Raw genomic sequence first — 15,862 nt, 5'->3', positions numbered from 1 at the left:
GCTTGCTGAAACCTGGTGAGAAAGGTTACCGCCTCTGGGGGACTGGTCTATATTGCGATCATGGAGCCGACGCTTTGGACCGTGTCTATCATTGCGGCCGCGGTGATCCCGATCATTGAAATATTCGTGATTTGACCGGCCCCGGTCGAAACCCTGTCGATCCCGATCACGATGGTTGTGGCGGCCTCTGCGATCATCACGTTCGTGCTTGCCATAACGCTCCTCCCGATGATTCTCACGATGCCGGCTGGGGTGATGTGGGTACGGCTCCTCATGCTGTGGTTGGGGGTAACCAGGAGGATATAAAGGAAAGCCAGGGGGCGGAACAGGTCCAGGAAAGCCTCGGTGGTCAGGTGTATAGTGAATAGGAGGTGGGTGAGGGGGCAAGGGATGCCCGTGCGGCGGCGGCGGGAGCGGCAGGCTCGGGTGACCAAAAGGTGGACTCTGGGATTGACCAGGAAACCCGTAGGTGACCGGCGGCGGCGGCGGCGGCGGAAATCCGGGGGCGGGTGCATGCGGGTGTGGAAGGCCAGCACGGTAATCACCAGGATGTCCAGGTCCAGGTCCAGGTCCAGGACGCACACCGGGTGGTCCATATCCATGGTGAGGCGGAGCTGGCTGTCCGTAAGGCGGAGGGCCATATGACGGGGGTGCCGCAGGATGCGAGCCGGGCGGAGGTCCGGTGGGCACCGGAGCACTATATCCATCATAGGACGGCCTCGGGGGAGGTGGGTAAACCTGCGCATAGGCTGGGGGGTACTGTGAAGGGTAGGCAGAGCTGTGGATAGGCCCGTACGAGAACTGCTGAGGCGGGGGTTGATGATAAGGGGCAGCACCCGGGCCTTGACTGGTGGGATGGGAATAACGCGTTACAATGGGGCCTTTGTGTCGTCTATCAAAGTCACCTCGGTCCGAGCCAGAAGTATGTTGCCTAGCGCGCGACGCTTCGAGGCCACTGTTACCAAAGTCAGTTCTGAGCGGAACAAACAATATACCTACCACACTGGGCAGTCAAGACAGATGCTAGCTTACGCTGGGAGCTTTCTCGTAGGCTCGGGGCATGCCGTGAACAGGTGCCCTTTCATCCCGCAATTATAACAGGGGGCTCACTAGAAGCCGTACGGCCGGGAATGCTATCGGCCATCTTGATGGCATGCGAGTAGTCATGAATGCTGGCGGCAAACTAGGTTTTCTGGATTAGGGCGGGTTGTTGTTGATGGAGGTAGAGCCAACAAGTCGGGGCGCAGCTCCCTTGAGGCGATCCAACCCAGTTAGTAGATGAAAGGTCGAGGTCTGGTCTCAAGCCGACCGTTGGAGGAGAAAGTGAGCAGCAGGGAAATGATGCAAATACCACCCGTACCAGAGCGCAAATGCAAACCGGTAAAGAAGCTGAGCCGCCAGCACACACAAGAGAGAGGAAAGAGAAGATACAACCGAGTGAGTGATTGTGGAAATAGTGACTTACTTTGGCCTTACGTGTGAGCTGCCCTTATACTTGTCAGTGTCAAGATTGGCGACCCAACGGCATTTCTCATTCCCCAACCTGGCCTAAGAACCTCCTCCGCGGTATACACACTGGAGTTGCGACTGAGCCCACATACAGAGTAGGTGATGCTTTCCCTTATACGATGCGATATAGATATTGCGAAAGTTCTGATATCAGGCGATGGTTGTATATCAGACGAGCTGAAGATGGGTCTCAGATGAGGACTGAAATGGAGAAGTCGCGGGCGAGTTGATTGTCTGAGGTTGGCCGAACGCCGCCGGCTAAATCTCGGGCTAAAAGACCAGCAGGTCGGGTTTCGACTCTACCAGCCAGCCGTTCCGTCGACTGATGCTGAGCAGGTATAATAAAGGCTGCTTCTCTCGAGGCAGCACACAAACTAGATGGATGACTTGCGATGCTATGTCATATTATTCCTATCATACGGCGACGGTCTGAATAGGGGGAATCTCTCCATAATGATAGTCTATTGTCTTGCCAAGAGCCATATTGGCCGGTTTAGAAATTGAGATAGAGATAAAAAGGTACGCAAGGAAAACCAATAGCCCGATAACGATAAGTCATACAGAAAAACAACCGATGAAGATAGCTTCCGTCTGGACGGGACGGGACCGACTATATAACCAAGAGATTCTGGTATAGAACAGACAGCACATCCATGAGGCCAGTAGCAACTGCACTGGAACGAAGGCGTAGATCCAACTCAGGTAGACGATATCCCATCCATCGAGCTTATATAAGGAAAAATTCCAGGGGCTACTTGAGATCGTCAAGCTAGGCCAGCGTCAAGAGTAAAGCGTGTGAGTGTGAGCCTCTGGGGCAAGTCCGGTGTGGTGAGAGCAGCAGGCAGCAAAACCCTCGACACAGCCATTGCAAGACCAGCGATTCACTAGAAACCCGTCTTCAATCGACCAAGTCGAATGCGCATCCCAAGGATGGATGAGCACACGCAGCTAAAGAAACGATAAGCAAAGCAAAGGTTTGGACGATGGGGGTGCGCAGAAGGACAGCGGCGACCGGCGGTTGTGGCACGGCAGCGGTATCGTGAGAAGTCACGGCAAAGCAGCGGGTGTGGTTGAGAAGTGGGAGAAGATGGGAAAAAAGTTGAAGCAGGCAGAAGCGCAGGCAGTCCGGAAGATATGGAAAAGTCAAGCGACCTATGAATCAAGGCAAGTGTTACGGATACACTAAAAACCGACGACCGTTAGCAGAGAAGAGGCATGGATGTACCCCCTCTCCTCCTCCTCCTCAGCACTGTCGACGGCCGCCCCCTCCCTGCCCCCTGTCCCCTGCTCCCTGCTCCCTGCTCCTTGTCGGTCTCCTTCTGCCCTCTAGGTGCCTCGTCATCCAGACGCTTGGAGCACACTGCAGTCCACTAGCTGCTGGTGCTGCTGGTGCTGCTGGTGCTGCTTACCGGCGTCCAGATACAGATCGGACACTACTGGTAGCATTCAAATAATCCATCCACCACATTTGCCATTTCGTCCTGCCACATCCCCCCCTCCAAAACATGCCGTCTCGCATTCGGATTATGCATAGCATTGTAACCTGAATTCTTTTCCCGTATTGCTCAAATACTTCACCAAGGCCGTACACAGAGTAGAGAAGAAGCCTGGGGCTCATGCGAGAGAGAGAATACAGACTCCCGATCTGACCGATAACCAGCCAGCCTATGCCCGCTTTCGCAACAACCGAACATGTTTGACGATCCTCAATCTACACCACACTGCTCACACGACACCACATTCGCTCGGGGCAGAAGGAAGCTAGTCACCTGATATTCTAGATTGCCCAAGGGGGAACAACAATACATCTCATCACAACGTCGTTCGTCTCTTCTCTGTCGCCTTAATAACCGGCCAAAATGCCTGGGCTACCGGGTTAGTAATCCCACCATCTTTTTGTGTCCCCTACCTACGTCACGCACCAATGTATCTGCGAACGAACACTCCCAACCGAGACGGAACAAATGCGGTCACTGCTCGCCGATGCGAGAAAGACGACAATCACAAAGAAAACAGGAAGCGGGGGAAGAGAGAAGAAGAAGAAGAAGAAGAAAAGACAAAAATATGGTTCGGTTTTGCTAACATGGCGCTTCTCCGCTGCATACAGCCTCGGTCGATCTCGACGAATGCATATCGCGCCTCTACAAGAAGGAGCTCCTGGCCGAGTCCGTCATCGAGGCCATCTGCGCCAAGACCAAAGAGCTGCTGATGCGCGAGAGCAACGTGGTGCACGTCAAGGCGCCTGTGACGGTGGTGGGCGACATTCACGGCCAGTTCTACGACCTGATTGAGATCTTCAAGATCGGCGGCTGGTGCCCCGACACCAACTACCTGTTCCTGGGCGACTACGTCGACCGCGGCATGTTCAGCGTCGAGACCATCTCGCTGCTCGTCTGCCTCAAGCTCCGCTACCCGGACCGCGTCCACCTGATCCGCGGCAACCACGAGTCCCGCGGCGTCACCCAGAGCTACGGCTTCTACACCGAGTGCTCGCGCAAGTACGGCAACGCCAGCGTCTGGCACTACTTCACCGACATGTTCGACTTCCTCACCCTCAGCGTCGTCATCAACGACCAGATCTTCTGCGTTCACGGTGGGCTGAGCCCCTCGATCCACAGCATCGACCAGATCAAGATCATCGACCGCTTCCGCGAGATCCCCACGAGGGCCCCATGGCCGACCTGGTCTGGTCCGACCCGGACCCGGAAAAGGACGAGTTCTCCCTCTCGCCCCGCGGCGCCGGCTACACCTTCGGCGCCAAGGTTGTTAAGAAGTTCCTCGCCGTCAACGGCATGTCCCACATCCTCCGCGCCCACCAGCTCTGCCAGGAGGGCTTCCAGGTCCTCTACGACGACCACCTGAGTACCGTTTGGAGCGCCCCCAACTACTGTTACCGCTGCGGCAACATGGCGAGTGTGCTAGAGGTGGGCGACACGGGCGAGCGGTTCTTTAATGTGTTCGCGGCCGCGCCTGAAAATGACCAGCACAAGGATATACAGCAGGGGGCGGAAAAGCAAGCGGACGGGAACTCCATTCCCGACTACTTCTTGTAAAAGACATATGAGACATGAAGCATAGCGAATTTTTGGGGGGGCAAGAGCTTAGACGTTCAGGAGCGGCGCTGGACTGGACCAGACTGGCTGGACCTGGACGGGGGTTTTTTTTATATGCATGATCCCCATTTGGGACAAGGCGAACTAGATACAGGAATTCAAATACCCAATCCCTTTCTTTTCTGTCTCTTCGTCATGACAGTAGGACCCGCTGTCCATGTAATCAATTCAGACCAGTGTCCTGTACATATCATATCCACACATAAAAATTGGACAACTGTGCACTGATATAGCAAGTATCACATGATTCGTATAAGTCGGATGTATAAAATCATCAACTCTTTTGAATTAGCTTTTGGATTGGTTTCACTTTTGAGGACTTGTGCGGTAATTGTCAACACTTCGAAGAATGCCCTTGTCACCCTGCTTCGCAAGTACTTGTCTTGGTGAAGCCCGAACAGCTGGGAAGCTTTTACCTGCCACCAAAGTCTACTTCCCAAGCGTTTTTGTCATAAAGGTCGTGGGCTGAGGCCCTGAAATGGTAAAGGAAATTTGTTTTTCAAGCCCCAATGTGTGGTATCTCCCGTTACGGACTATCGATACTCTACTCTTCCTACGCATCTGTTTCGTTCGGTTGGAGTGTCCTTATGCAGCTCCCACCTGGCCATACAAGACGTGTCCTCCATGTTGGCATATTCAGCTTCAACTTGGAAGAGCCTCTACCAGTCCTTAGCAATGTCGAAAGACCACTCGAACTGCAAGTGAGTCTTCTTGTCGTCGTCAACAAAGGTAGAAGTGGCGTTGTAGTGGCCTCGAGCCAGCATTCCCGAGGGAGCATCCTCCTCTTGGACTATCGACGGGTTAGCAGAATAGAAACGTGGTCTTTGCTGGAGCTTACTTACAACGCTTGGTATAGATAGGCTGCTTGTCCGTGTTGGGAGCGTAGCTACCCTATAAAAAGTATTAGTAACATTTCTTGCGCCTCCTTGGCCGGAACGTGACTTACCAGCATCTCACTGTCCTTGCTAACTTTGATACCCTTTCGCTTGACGACCTGCACGTACTGCAGACCGCTAAGAATCTCGTGCTGGACCTTGAAAGAGACGACCATGGTGAACTTGGCGCCCTCCTTAATCTTGAAAGGGTGGTCCTTGAGGGTGGTCTCGCTGCCAGGCTGGGAGACATCAATGGTGACGGGCGAGCGGTCAGGTGACTCCATGGTCAAAGACTGAATAATGCAGACACGCTTGTCACTGGGATCGGAGAGATCCTTGCCGCCACCCAGGCCAAGGGACTCCTTGTATCTCTGGAGAGACTCATCGTTCGCATCTATATTGCTAACCAGTCAGAATTGCAGTTTCCTTATAGAACCTGTGATACTCGTGTCGTGAAGAGTATATGAGTAAAAACTAAGAGAATCAATGAATATGGCATTCTCTACTTAGAGACGATAAGGCTCCACAGGGGCTAATCAGCTACGCAGCCAGGCAATACTGTTGTCGGGGAAGCGCAGTGGTCAAGATACTTAGGTGTGATCATCGTAAGAACAGTTTGGGACTGGCCTGGTTCCAATGAACGCCCTAGTGCCTAGTAATAGGCAGATTTACCAAATCCCATCTGATAGTCTCTTTACACGATGCACGTTGGTAAAAGTGTTGGTTCGTTCGTGTCGAGACTTGCGTAAAGGGGAACCCGTGGTAAAGTGGCTGGGTCATTTTCTGAGGGGAATCCACACCTCTAACCACCAAGTTGTGCCTGCACTTCAAACCAACAAAACCTCGTAAATCTGTAGAGAGTTCCGATTTTGAGGGAAATCTCGTAGTCCAACTGTCACCGACAGTTCCGACTCCACAGACACCAGATAGACGGGGATCAAAAGCGTAGCTTTCTAAGGATCGTTACCCCGCCAAGGCCGGTGTCCTTGGAGCACAGCAAAGCAGAGCAGACGTGGAAGACGGGATATCATAACCTAAAAGAAAGAGACAGGTAAGAGACATGAACACGCACCCATATTCTGGTACTCGGCCAAGCTTTGCTTAGGCTGAGAGAGCTTGTAGCCCTGAGTCTCCTCGGGCATGTGATCCTCTTCGTTGGAAGCCATGTTGGGCGGTGTGTATGTGTGTGCGCGCGTGTGTGTACGTGTGTGATGACGGGCGGGTGGAAGGTAGGAAGAGAAGAGCAAAGAGAGAAAGATGTAGAAGAAGAATGAATAATCACAACGCTTGCTTATTAGACGAAGCACGGAGGGAAGTGATGTCGGTCTGTCGGTTCGAAGAGGAAAACGGGGAGGATGGGATATCAAAAAGAAGGAGGGGCAAATTGGCGGTGATGTAGGCTGGGCTGGGCTGGCAGCGGTAGCGGTAGCGGTAGCAGCTCAGGTCCCTTGGTCTTGCTTGGGGCCTTGGGTTCTGCTTGGGGCCTTTGGGGGGGGGGTGGGGGGTTTGTGAGGTTTCAAAAGGGAGCTGTCTCGAAAGGAGGGTCCATCCAGGCTAGACCGTTTTAGCTGCAGGCGTGGTGGGGTCTCGCTTTGGCACTGTCTGGCCTTTCAGTCGCTGTCGGGCGCTCGTTGTGAGCGAATGAACAGTGCTTGGGAGAGAGGAAGCAGGCGAGAGGTGGGAGGGGTAGTAGCTGCGAAGGAAAGCAGCAAGCTCCAGTCCTGGCCCCCTGATGAATTGAAAGATCTGCAAGGGCCAGAATAGTGTTGGTCTGATATCTAATAAAGTGCATGTACGGACGGCTAGGTAATGATAATGCAGTCGTTCCCATCGGAAGTACACCAGCGGTATCACAAGCATCAGCATGAGCATGAGCATCTGGGCTACGGAGGCGTTTGATTGACTGCAGGTGGGCTTGAAGTCGGAGACAGATCGTGTCACGTTGGTTTACACGTACGTGCGTCCAACACCAGACATTCGGTCAGCAAGCCAGTCAGTCTCCATGCAACAACACATTTACTTCCACGTGTGCTTGGAGAGAGGCCGAGATAATATACCTACTATTGGAGATGTCAGTTGTCAAAAACATTGGGCAGCTACATAAACTGAGTGAGTCTACCTCAAACGCCTGTCTACAAAGCCCAAGATGGACAAATGACCCTCTGGGTTGAGTAAGATACACCGGGCCGAATTCTTCGCCAATACTGACGTTGTTACGGTCGCAGCAGATACCATCAACTCTGGAGCTGGAGCTTTCAAGTCACGAATCATGGGGAACAGTCGTAGCTGAACCTTTCTGGTCATTGTCAAGGATAGGTGATGGACTAGCAAGTAGTAACCGACTATTCCTGCAGAATTAATAGTTATATTTGCACTATAACTAACTGCACCGATTACTCAAGGGGTATATAGCCAGATGGGTATATTGCAATCCTGGTCGCTGTCGTGCACGTGGCTTTATGATGTTGAGATACTGTATGTGCAGCAGGGTTGCCCCCCCGGACAAGCCACAACCGTAGCTATGCGAGTGGTGAGGCCTTCAAGTGAGTCAAAGAATGTTGAGGCTCTGGAAAGCCCAGGACTGCCAGACTCCGCGACTCCTGTCTGTCTGCCCTCGACCTGACCGGGGAAAACTGTGCGCCTCGACATACCCACCCGTGTCTAAGATTGAAGAACATGCCCTCCAGATCGGGTGCAGTAAAATGACGCTATTCCCAATCAGACTAAATCCGCTAGTTCAAATAGAGCGAGATGAAATCGTGGGGCCTTGGGTTTACGGGCCGTTCATTGGCTGTGCACGTCGTAAACGTGGAGTCGTCACTCTCTTCCGTCAGGGAGGACAGCGAGAACAGCCTCTTTGCACAGCTTACAACTACAGGAACGGTCGACGGTTCGCGCGGAGCATGAACAGTCCCCCCCCAGTCCAGTCCAGTCCTAGCAAGCCCAGCAAGAGTCCACCCACCCTACACTTCAGACCCTCGCTCCCTCAGGTCCCAAGTCCCAGTCTCGTCTCCTCAGTCTGTTCTTCCCTCGTCCTTCGAGAACCCTTTTTTATTCTACCGACACTCGAGGGGAGAGAGAGCAAGACGTATTGCGCCTTCGAACAATCAACCGGTTGGCTAATTCATTTGCCGATTCTTCTTGATTACCTCTATTTGGCATTTCCTATTTTGTTTCCCGTTTTTCCAGGCCCGTTGGTTCGGCGCATCATAACTATTTGTAAAGAAAGAAAAGGTCAGTTCACCTCCACGTTACGGGGCCAGTCGCACGCGCGCGCGCATGCCTGAGCTCATCCCTACCTCAGAACGCCGTCACGGAAAACCTCGTTACGCTGCGCGTCTCGTTTCCAAGAACCCTCCTACTAATGCGACAATCACTCTTAGTCCCTTCACTTGAGTTGTTATCGCCAACTCTTTTAATATCCTATTTGGGGAAATTCGACGCGCTTTCCGGAGCTTTGCTGCAACGCGCCACTTTCGAGTTCAGACCGCACAATCAAAATCACTCGCACGTCTCGAGTCCTTGCACACCACGCCGCCATAATGGATGCCTCGCGCCAACTCCCGAAGACACACAACCCTTTGATGGTTGAAAATGTGCCACCTTGTACTTACCTGCTGCCTTTTCCCCCAATTGGAGGCCATTACTGACTTGGCGTACAGTCACCGACCTCATCGGTCGTCGCCGTCTTGGTCAGACCCAATTGACCCCGAAGATGGTGCAAGCCACTTCCACCCCCGACCTCGATTCTTCGAACCTGGGCGTCTTTGACTATGCGCACCTCCGCGCGCCTTTGCCCAAGGGCATCGTCTCGGGCATCTTCAAGTCGTCGCCCAACTCGTACTTCCTCATGCGTCGCAGCCAGGATGGGTTCGTCTCAGCAACGGGCATGTTTAAGGCTACGTTCCCTTACGCCGAGGCGATCGAGGAGGAGGAGGAGCGAAAGTATATCAAGTCTTTGGTCACCACCAGCCACGAAGAGACTGCTGGCAATGTTTGGATCCCCCGGAGCAAGCCCTGAGCCTTGCGACCGAGTACCGTATCACTCCTTGGATTCGCGCTCTGCTCGACCCGGCCGACATCCCTGTGACCAACACTTCGGAGAGCTCGCCGAAAAAGATCCAAGCGCCTCCTAAGTTTGACCCCATTCTGGCGTCCCAGAACACGCTGGCTCCCCCCACGCCCTCTTCCATGCGCAGCACCCGCGGTCGCCGCTCTGCCAGCCCTGCGAAGAAGCGAGCCATTGCCTCCCCGCGCAAGCGATCTACCAAGGTCACTGCCTCGCAGTCTACTGCTGCCGACCCGTCCGCTGCCGAGAAAGAGACTCCTAACGGCGTTGCCGAGAGTGAGACCCCATCTTCTGTAGACGATGTCAGAATCGAGCAGATCGAGACTGAGCCCACTGTGGTTCTTGCACCTGTCGAGGAGGAACCCAGAGTGCAAGTTAAGGTCGACCAAGACGTTAGGGTCTTCAAGGGAGTAGAGACAACGCACACCAATGTCGAAATTGGACTTCCTGCGGGCGGCGAGCCTCCCAGTGCCGAAGAGGCCGCCAGGATGATCGAGGAGGCCAAAGCAATGGTTCAAGCTGCTGCTCAAGAAGTCGAGGGCTCTGGTGCTTCTAAGGGTGGCAAGCGCAAGGCTGAAGATATGGCCGTTGGTGATGACGAGGAAGAGACGGCGGAGGGTGCCGATGCCTCGGAGCCCCGGTCAAAGAAGGTCAAGACCGAGGTTGCATTGAGGAAGGAGAGAGTGCGAAACAGAGCACTGGTGGGTATCAGTGCTACGCTGGCAATTGGGTACGTTTCTTCAACCTCGATATCTCAGTGTGGAATGCAAACTAATCGTACGAACAGGGCCATCATCCCATACGTTATGGGCATCTTTTAAAACAGGATGGATGGATAAGTTAATTGAGGGCTGGGTTATCTCGGGAGCCATAGGGCGGCCTACATGTCATGCAACGTGATTTTCCCCGGGGAGTTTTGAGGACCATAGTTTGATTTTCTTTTTTGCACATACCCATACCCATACCCTTTCACCCCGAAAGCAGTGAGAGATGCTGCTTTGTTTTCTAAGATGGGCCTTTGCTGCTCTCGGCAGAGGCCTTGTGTACGATGTGAACACCCCCTTTGATCGCCTTGCAACATTATGAGAGCATTTGGAAAGGCGAATATCATACTCGGTAGCTTGGTTTGGAATGAATATAGTCGCTCGTTCAGAAAGTGTATATTGCTAACGGGTCAGGCAACCATTGGTTTACTCACGGCCTGATGTGACATTATTTACCTGCAAAATTGCCACGTACCTAGCTTTGCTTGGCTGTCCCTATCGCACCACCGTACTAGCTGACACCTAGATTTCCTGCAATGCTTGTCTCTCTGCTCTGGCAGCCTATAGAATACATAGATAGTGTTCCAATGGCATATACATGTCTCGTCTGGATATCTCTGGTGAAGTATAGGTCTGGTGATATGTTTGGTTATTGCAAATGCCATCCATATGTAGCTATGATATCTACAAGACCTTGTTGATTACTGCACACTTCCAGTGATCACGCGCATGCGGGATCCCCTGCCGTGGTACTCTATCTAGTCAGGTCCAATCACAGCGCCTGTCACGCAACATCGCCCGTTATCTTGAAGCCCATCTCATGTCTCGTCTAAGCCCTGCAATTGTTACTTGTTAAATTGGCGAGGTCGCTGTTGACCGCCTTCTTCCGCATTTTTGCCCAATATATATACTTGATCAAACGGGAAGGTGAAGTCTGCCACCACCTATTCTCGTTCTCCTTGCCATCTCTCTTTAGTTTCTTTTTTGCTCGCAAGGAGAGGTTGGGTCACTTCCTTGGTCATTTTGGAGACCAGTTGTGTCTTTACTTCCCTCTGGTCTTCGCCTCTTATCCTGTCGGCTACGGATCTGGACAGCAGGTACTCGTCACGAAGACCATGACTTCGGAATGCCAGTGTCAGTGCCAAGCGGATTGCGGACTGCCCTGGCTAGTGCCGCCCAAATGCTGGGGTAATCTGGAGTCTGGAGCAGCTCCAGCTTAGGAGCGGCAATGGTCGGTTCTTCGGGGCGCACTACCCCGCGACCTGGCATGTCCGTACCACCTGAAAGCGAGACAGATAGGTAATGACTGGTATTGTTACCAGGCCGGGGCCGTGTTGTTTTCATGCTCTTTTTGTCTTCAATTTCCAACATCTGCATCCTGCGATCGAGTTGTATCTTGCTATTACACGAACTGTTATGTCCTACGACTTTGGTCGGAAGTAGTATAGTGGCTTGTCTGCATATTCAGCCATGCGACCTCAAGCAATCGCTGGGTGCCTGAGGCGCACCTACGTCTCCAAACGCGCATTTACCTCAACTACCCGCCGGCTTGAGAAATATGGCTTCATTGGACTTGGGCAGATGGTATGTGATATTCAGATTTTGCCCCATTTATGGATTGCCACTTGCTGATATACTTTCCTCGGTCAGGGGTACCAAATGGCCAAAAACCTGCAAGCGAAGCTTGCGCCTAGTGACTCGATTCGAATCTTCGATATCAACCAGAACTCGGTGCGCCGGCTTGCCGAGGACATGAAGGCTACACAAACTGGCGGAGCCGGGGTGATCACAGCTGAAACTGCCACAGATGCCGCTCGAGATTCGGTAAGAACAACAACCCCTTTCTTCCTACCCTGTCTCTTGTCAATATGATGAGCTTGTTTTATCCATGATCTAAGTTGGGACCGGTTTGCCGGTTCTCTCGTGATTACTTCTATACATAAAGCCAATCCTCTGAAGAAGAAGCCATATTACCTGCCAAGTTAAAAAGAACAACTGCTAGTATGTCTTTGGGCTGCTAACAGTTAATTCATACAGGACACAGTTATAACATGCCTACCTGAGCCCGCGCACGTGAAGGGTGTGTTTTCAGACATCCTCTCTTCAGATCTCCCTAAGCGGGATAGGGTGTACATCGACTGCTCAACCATCGACCCGTCATCGTCGCGCGAGGTGGCCAAAATGGTGTCGTCGGCAGGACAGGGCCAGTTCGTCGACGCGCCCATGTCGGGCGGGGTGGTGGGCGCCACGGCGGGGACGCTCACCTTCATGCTGGGCGCCCCGGACGCGCTCCTGCCCCGGCTCGAACCCGTCCTGCTCCGGATGGGGAAGCGCGTGCTCCACTGCGGCGCGCAGGGCACGGGCTTGAGCGCCAAGCTGGCCAACAACTACCTGCTGGCCGTCAACAACATCGCGACGGCCGAGGCCATGAACCTGGGGATCCGCTGGGGGCTCGACCCCAAGGCGCTGGCCAACGTCATCAACGTCAGCACGGGCAAGTGCTGGCCGAGCGAGGTCAACAACCCCGTCAAAGGGGTGGTCGAGGAGCGCCGGCCGGCCGGGACTATTCGGGCGGGTTCGGCATCAGCTTGATGAAGAAGGATCTCAACCTCGCCATTGTCGCTGCGCAAGAGGCGGGGGCGAGGCTCGAGCTTGGTGACCGCGCGAAACAAGTGTACGCCGAGGCGGAGAAGCTGGAAGATTGCAAAGGTCGGGACTTCTCGGTCGTTTATAGATACCTAGGCGGGAAGGAGTGACGAGTATAAGTCAACTTGGCTGTCCAAATAAATGCATTAACAGATATTGCAATACCTAGCATGGGACTGGATGCGCATCCGTTTCCTATCTTGATAAGCTATCGGTCGAATCTCCGAGTGCTCTTCGTATGCGATACCGAGAAGTTCCGGGACGTAATGTATGACGGCTGTCGAAGCGAGACACGCCAAGGTTGCATAAGCTGACGCTAAGACTCTTCTTCTCTTATTCTACTGCTCGGAAGGGCCCACGTCCGGCCGACGGCGGCCTTGGAAAACTCCACCCTCCAATCAACCAGGTGCCAAGCCGTTGAAGCTGGACCAGAACAGAGGCCGAATACTCACTGCTCGCTTCATCTCGGTTGCTCGGGCAGTGCTCGGGCGGTATAAATCACCGGGGGAGGAGGGTGATATGAGCCCTGCCTTGCCTGCCTGCCTGCGAAGAAAAGCCAAGCACCAAGTGTTCTAGAGCCAATTGGTCGCGTGGCAGAGGGCAGAGCCTGGGAGCCTAAGCGAACTGAAAATGCCATGGGCTCGCTTAAAGACTGGAGACGCACAACCCACCCTCCATCTCATCATTTTTCTTACCCGATTAGGAAACCCACTCGTTAACGTGAGCCTAGCCTACTAAAGGACAGAGGAGCTGCTGGGTTGCTGGATTGCTGCTGGAAGGGCTACTGGAAGCTGGCGCTGCTGCGGCCCGGCCGTAAGGGGTGGTGGGTTGTTGCATACATACGAGCTACATGCCCAACAACCCGTTCTACCCAGGAGTTGGTAGTTGCTGTTATGCATGATATATATATATATATAAGCAGCCGTCAGCCCGGCTGGGGGGTTCTGCCGTAGTATTTGTATACTGGATCACCCCTGGGTTTCGTTGGATCTGTTTCGTCGTTACTACCCTACTGACTAATAGCTGGCCGTCCGACCGTTTACCGTACCTCGATCCTCCTCGCTGCCTTGAAAACAAACCCATTTCCGACTTGTTCATTGTTGCTGTGTCTGTTTCAAAGGTTCTTGGATACTATTCGACCCGGTTGGGTTTTCGCTCGCGACCAAACAAACATGTCGTCAGGCCACGGCGACGGCGCCGCGCCGCCACCACCCCACAAGATGAGCTTCAAGGACTGCACGGCGGTCAGCGCCTTCTGCCCCGTGCAGGCGACCGTGCTGGGCTACTACCCGAACCTGGGCATCAACGCCTTCCTGTGCGCCGGCTTCGCCGTGTGCGCCATCGGCCTGCTCGGCATGGGCGCCTGGAAGCGCACCTGGGGCTACTCGGCGGCGCTGGCGGCGGGCTGCATCCTCGAGATGGTCGGCTACGTCGGCCGCGTCCAGCTGTCGTCGAACCCCTGGAACGACAAGGCCTTCCAGACCCAGATATGCGCCATCATTCTCGCGCCCACACTCATCTGCATCTCCATCTACCTCACCCTCAAGCACGTGGCCCTGTCCATCAGCCCCGAGCTCTCGCGCATCAAGCCTCGGCTCTACCCGCTCTTTTTCGTGCCCGCCGACGTATCGTGCCTGATCCTCCAGGCCATCGGCGGCGGCATTGCCGCCTCCGCCGGCAAGAACAACGCTTCGCTGCTCCTGCAGGGCGACCGCGTCATCATTGCGGGCATCGCCCTCCAGGTCGCCGTATTGGGTTTCTTCGGCATCATGTCCCTCGACTACTTCGTCCGCGCCCGCAGCTGGGTCAAGAAGGGCGGCGCAAGCCCCGAGGTCCTAAGGCTCTGGAACGATCAGAAGTTCCGTATGTTCGCCTACGCCGTGGCGGGCGCGTACACGGGCATTTTCATCCGTTGTGTATACCGGTAAGTTTGTTGTCTGAAGCCTAAGACGAGACATGAGGTCCCTGTGCTAACCTATCTTGTGCCACACAGTATTATAGAGATGGCGGGTGGCTGGGGCAACCACATCATGCAAGATGAGCCTTCATTTATCGTCTTAGAGGGATTGTAAGTTTCTATGATATATACCCAGCCCCTGTTCAAGGTCAAACAGGAACACTGTCGCTAACCTCCACCTCTTCGAACAGTATGATTCTTATCCCCGTGGCCCTTCTGACTATTTTCACCCCGGGAGTCCTGTTCCCCGACATGGCCGCACGCGAAGCCATGCGCTTCCGCGGCAAGAAGAACAAGAACCAGGGAGCTGTCGCCGACGCCGAGAAGGGCGATCATCACGCCAACTCGGGCCACAACGCCGGCGGCGTCACTACGTCGGGAGATGTGACGCCCAACGGACATCACCACAACACAAGCACGGATGCTACAAATAAGAATACGTCAGCGGCGTCGAGCTTGTAGAGATCTGAGAAGCGCATCCATATTAAGGACCCCTTTTCTGTCTTATCTCATTTTTGAGGAAATGAACACGTGTAGAGGAGCGAACTAGAAGTATGTATACCATGTGTATTTAGATAATAGAATATAATCACCCCATTCTCAGGCAAATCCTTTTACCTCAAGTTACAGCACTCGCTGGTAGCTGTGGAAAATAACAGAAAATGTATATGATCTTCTCCGACATCGATACTGGGGACGTATACCGAACGGGATAACTCAAGTATGCCCGTGAAACATACTGCGAAGCAACGAAACCCATTCCCACTCTCCCAACCTACTGTAGACACCGGCTAGTCCTGTACGTCAGATAAACGGCCGGCAGACTATTCGACTATCCGTGAAAACAACGCGATGCTTGCAGTGTAGGAGGCAGCAGTGACAGCCTCAGCTAGTTGCATCAGCATTGATGTTATTATCATGTCTGCTCA

At 53.6% G+C, this 15,862-nt stretch overlaps 6 protein-coding genes across 6 annotated transcripts; 4 read left to right on the top strand and 2 right to left on the bottom strand.

The window, feature by feature from the left end:
• Positions 1–47: 47 nt before the first annotated feature.
• PG998_003829 (uncharacterized protein) lies at positions 48–707 on the bottom strand (the record flags this gene model as incomplete). The annotated part of the gene is made up of 1 exon (XM_066870647.1): positions 48–707. One exon carries the CDS (start codon positions 705–707, stop codon positions 48–50), a length of 660 nt encoding a protein of 219 aa, XP_066734397.1.
• Positions 708–3,368: 2,661 nt separating this feature from the next.
• Positions 3,369–4,562, top strand: PG998_003828 (serine/threonine-protein phosphatase PP2A catalytic subunit; the record flags this gene model as incomplete). Its single annotated transcript, XM_066870646.1, has 3 exons — positions 3,369–3,384; positions 3,617–4,102; positions 4,165–4,562. The coding sequence occupies 3 exons, from the start codon at positions 3,369–3,371 to the stop codon at positions 4,560–4,562; spliced, it is 900 nt and encodes a 299-aa protein (XP_066734396.1).
• A 719-nt stretch (positions 4,563–5,281) lies between these two features.
• On the bottom strand, positions 5,282–6,663 carry PG998_003827 (putative rho GDP dissociation inhibitor; the record flags this gene model as incomplete). The annotated part of the gene is made up of 4 exons (XM_066870645.1): positions 5,282–5,412; positions 5,465–5,513; positions 5,569–5,891; positions 6,570–6,663. The coding sequence occupies 4 exons, from the start codon at positions 6,661–6,663 to the stop codon at positions 5,282–5,284; spliced, it is 597 nt and encodes a 198-aa protein (XP_066734395.1).
• A 2,376-nt stretch (positions 6,664–9,039) lies between these two features.
• Positions 9,040–10,387, top strand: PG998_003826 (uncharacterized protein; the record flags this gene model as incomplete). Its single annotated transcript, XM_066870644.1, is given in 4 exon segments — positions 9,040–9,103; positions 9,160–9,458; positions 9,470–10,296; positions 10,354–10,387. The coding sequence occupies 4 exon segments, from the start codon at positions 9,040–9,042 to the stop codon at positions 10,385–10,387; spliced, it is 1,224 nt and encodes a 407-aa protein (XP_066734394.1).
• Positions 10,388–11,800: 1,413 nt separating this feature from the next.
• On the top strand, positions 11,801–12,922 carry PG998_003825 (uncharacterized protein; the record flags this gene model as incomplete). The annotated part of the gene is made up of 3 exons (XM_066870643.1): positions 11,801–11,914; positions 11,981–12,154; positions 12,368–12,922. 3 exons carry the CDS (start codon positions 11,801–11,803, stop codon positions 12,920–12,922), a joined length of 843 nt encoding a protein of 280 aa, XP_066734393.1.
• A 1,226-nt stretch (positions 12,923–14,148) lies between these two features.
• On the top strand, positions 14,149–15,395 carry PG998_003824 (uncharacterized protein; the record flags this gene model as incomplete). Its single annotated transcript, XM_066870642.1, has 3 exons — positions 14,149–14,900; positions 14,970–15,044; positions 15,125–15,395. 3 exons carry the CDS (start codon positions 14,149–14,151, stop codon positions 15,393–15,395), a joined length of 1,098 nt encoding a protein of 365 aa, XP_066734392.1.
• Positions 15,396–15,862: the final 467 nt, after the last annotated feature.

This window comes from Apiospora kogelbergensis (assembly GCF_038363985.1).
Source record: "Apiospora kogelbergensis strain CBS 113332 chromosome Unknown utg000002l_segment0_segment0, whole genome shotgun sequence".
In the NCBI taxonomy this organism is placed as follows: domain Eukaryota; kingdom Fungi; phylum Ascomycota; class Sordariomycetes; order Amphisphaeriales; family Apiosporaceae; genus Apiospora; species Apiospora kogelbergensis.
This window is presented reverse-complemented; position numbering and strand designations above follow the sequence as displayed.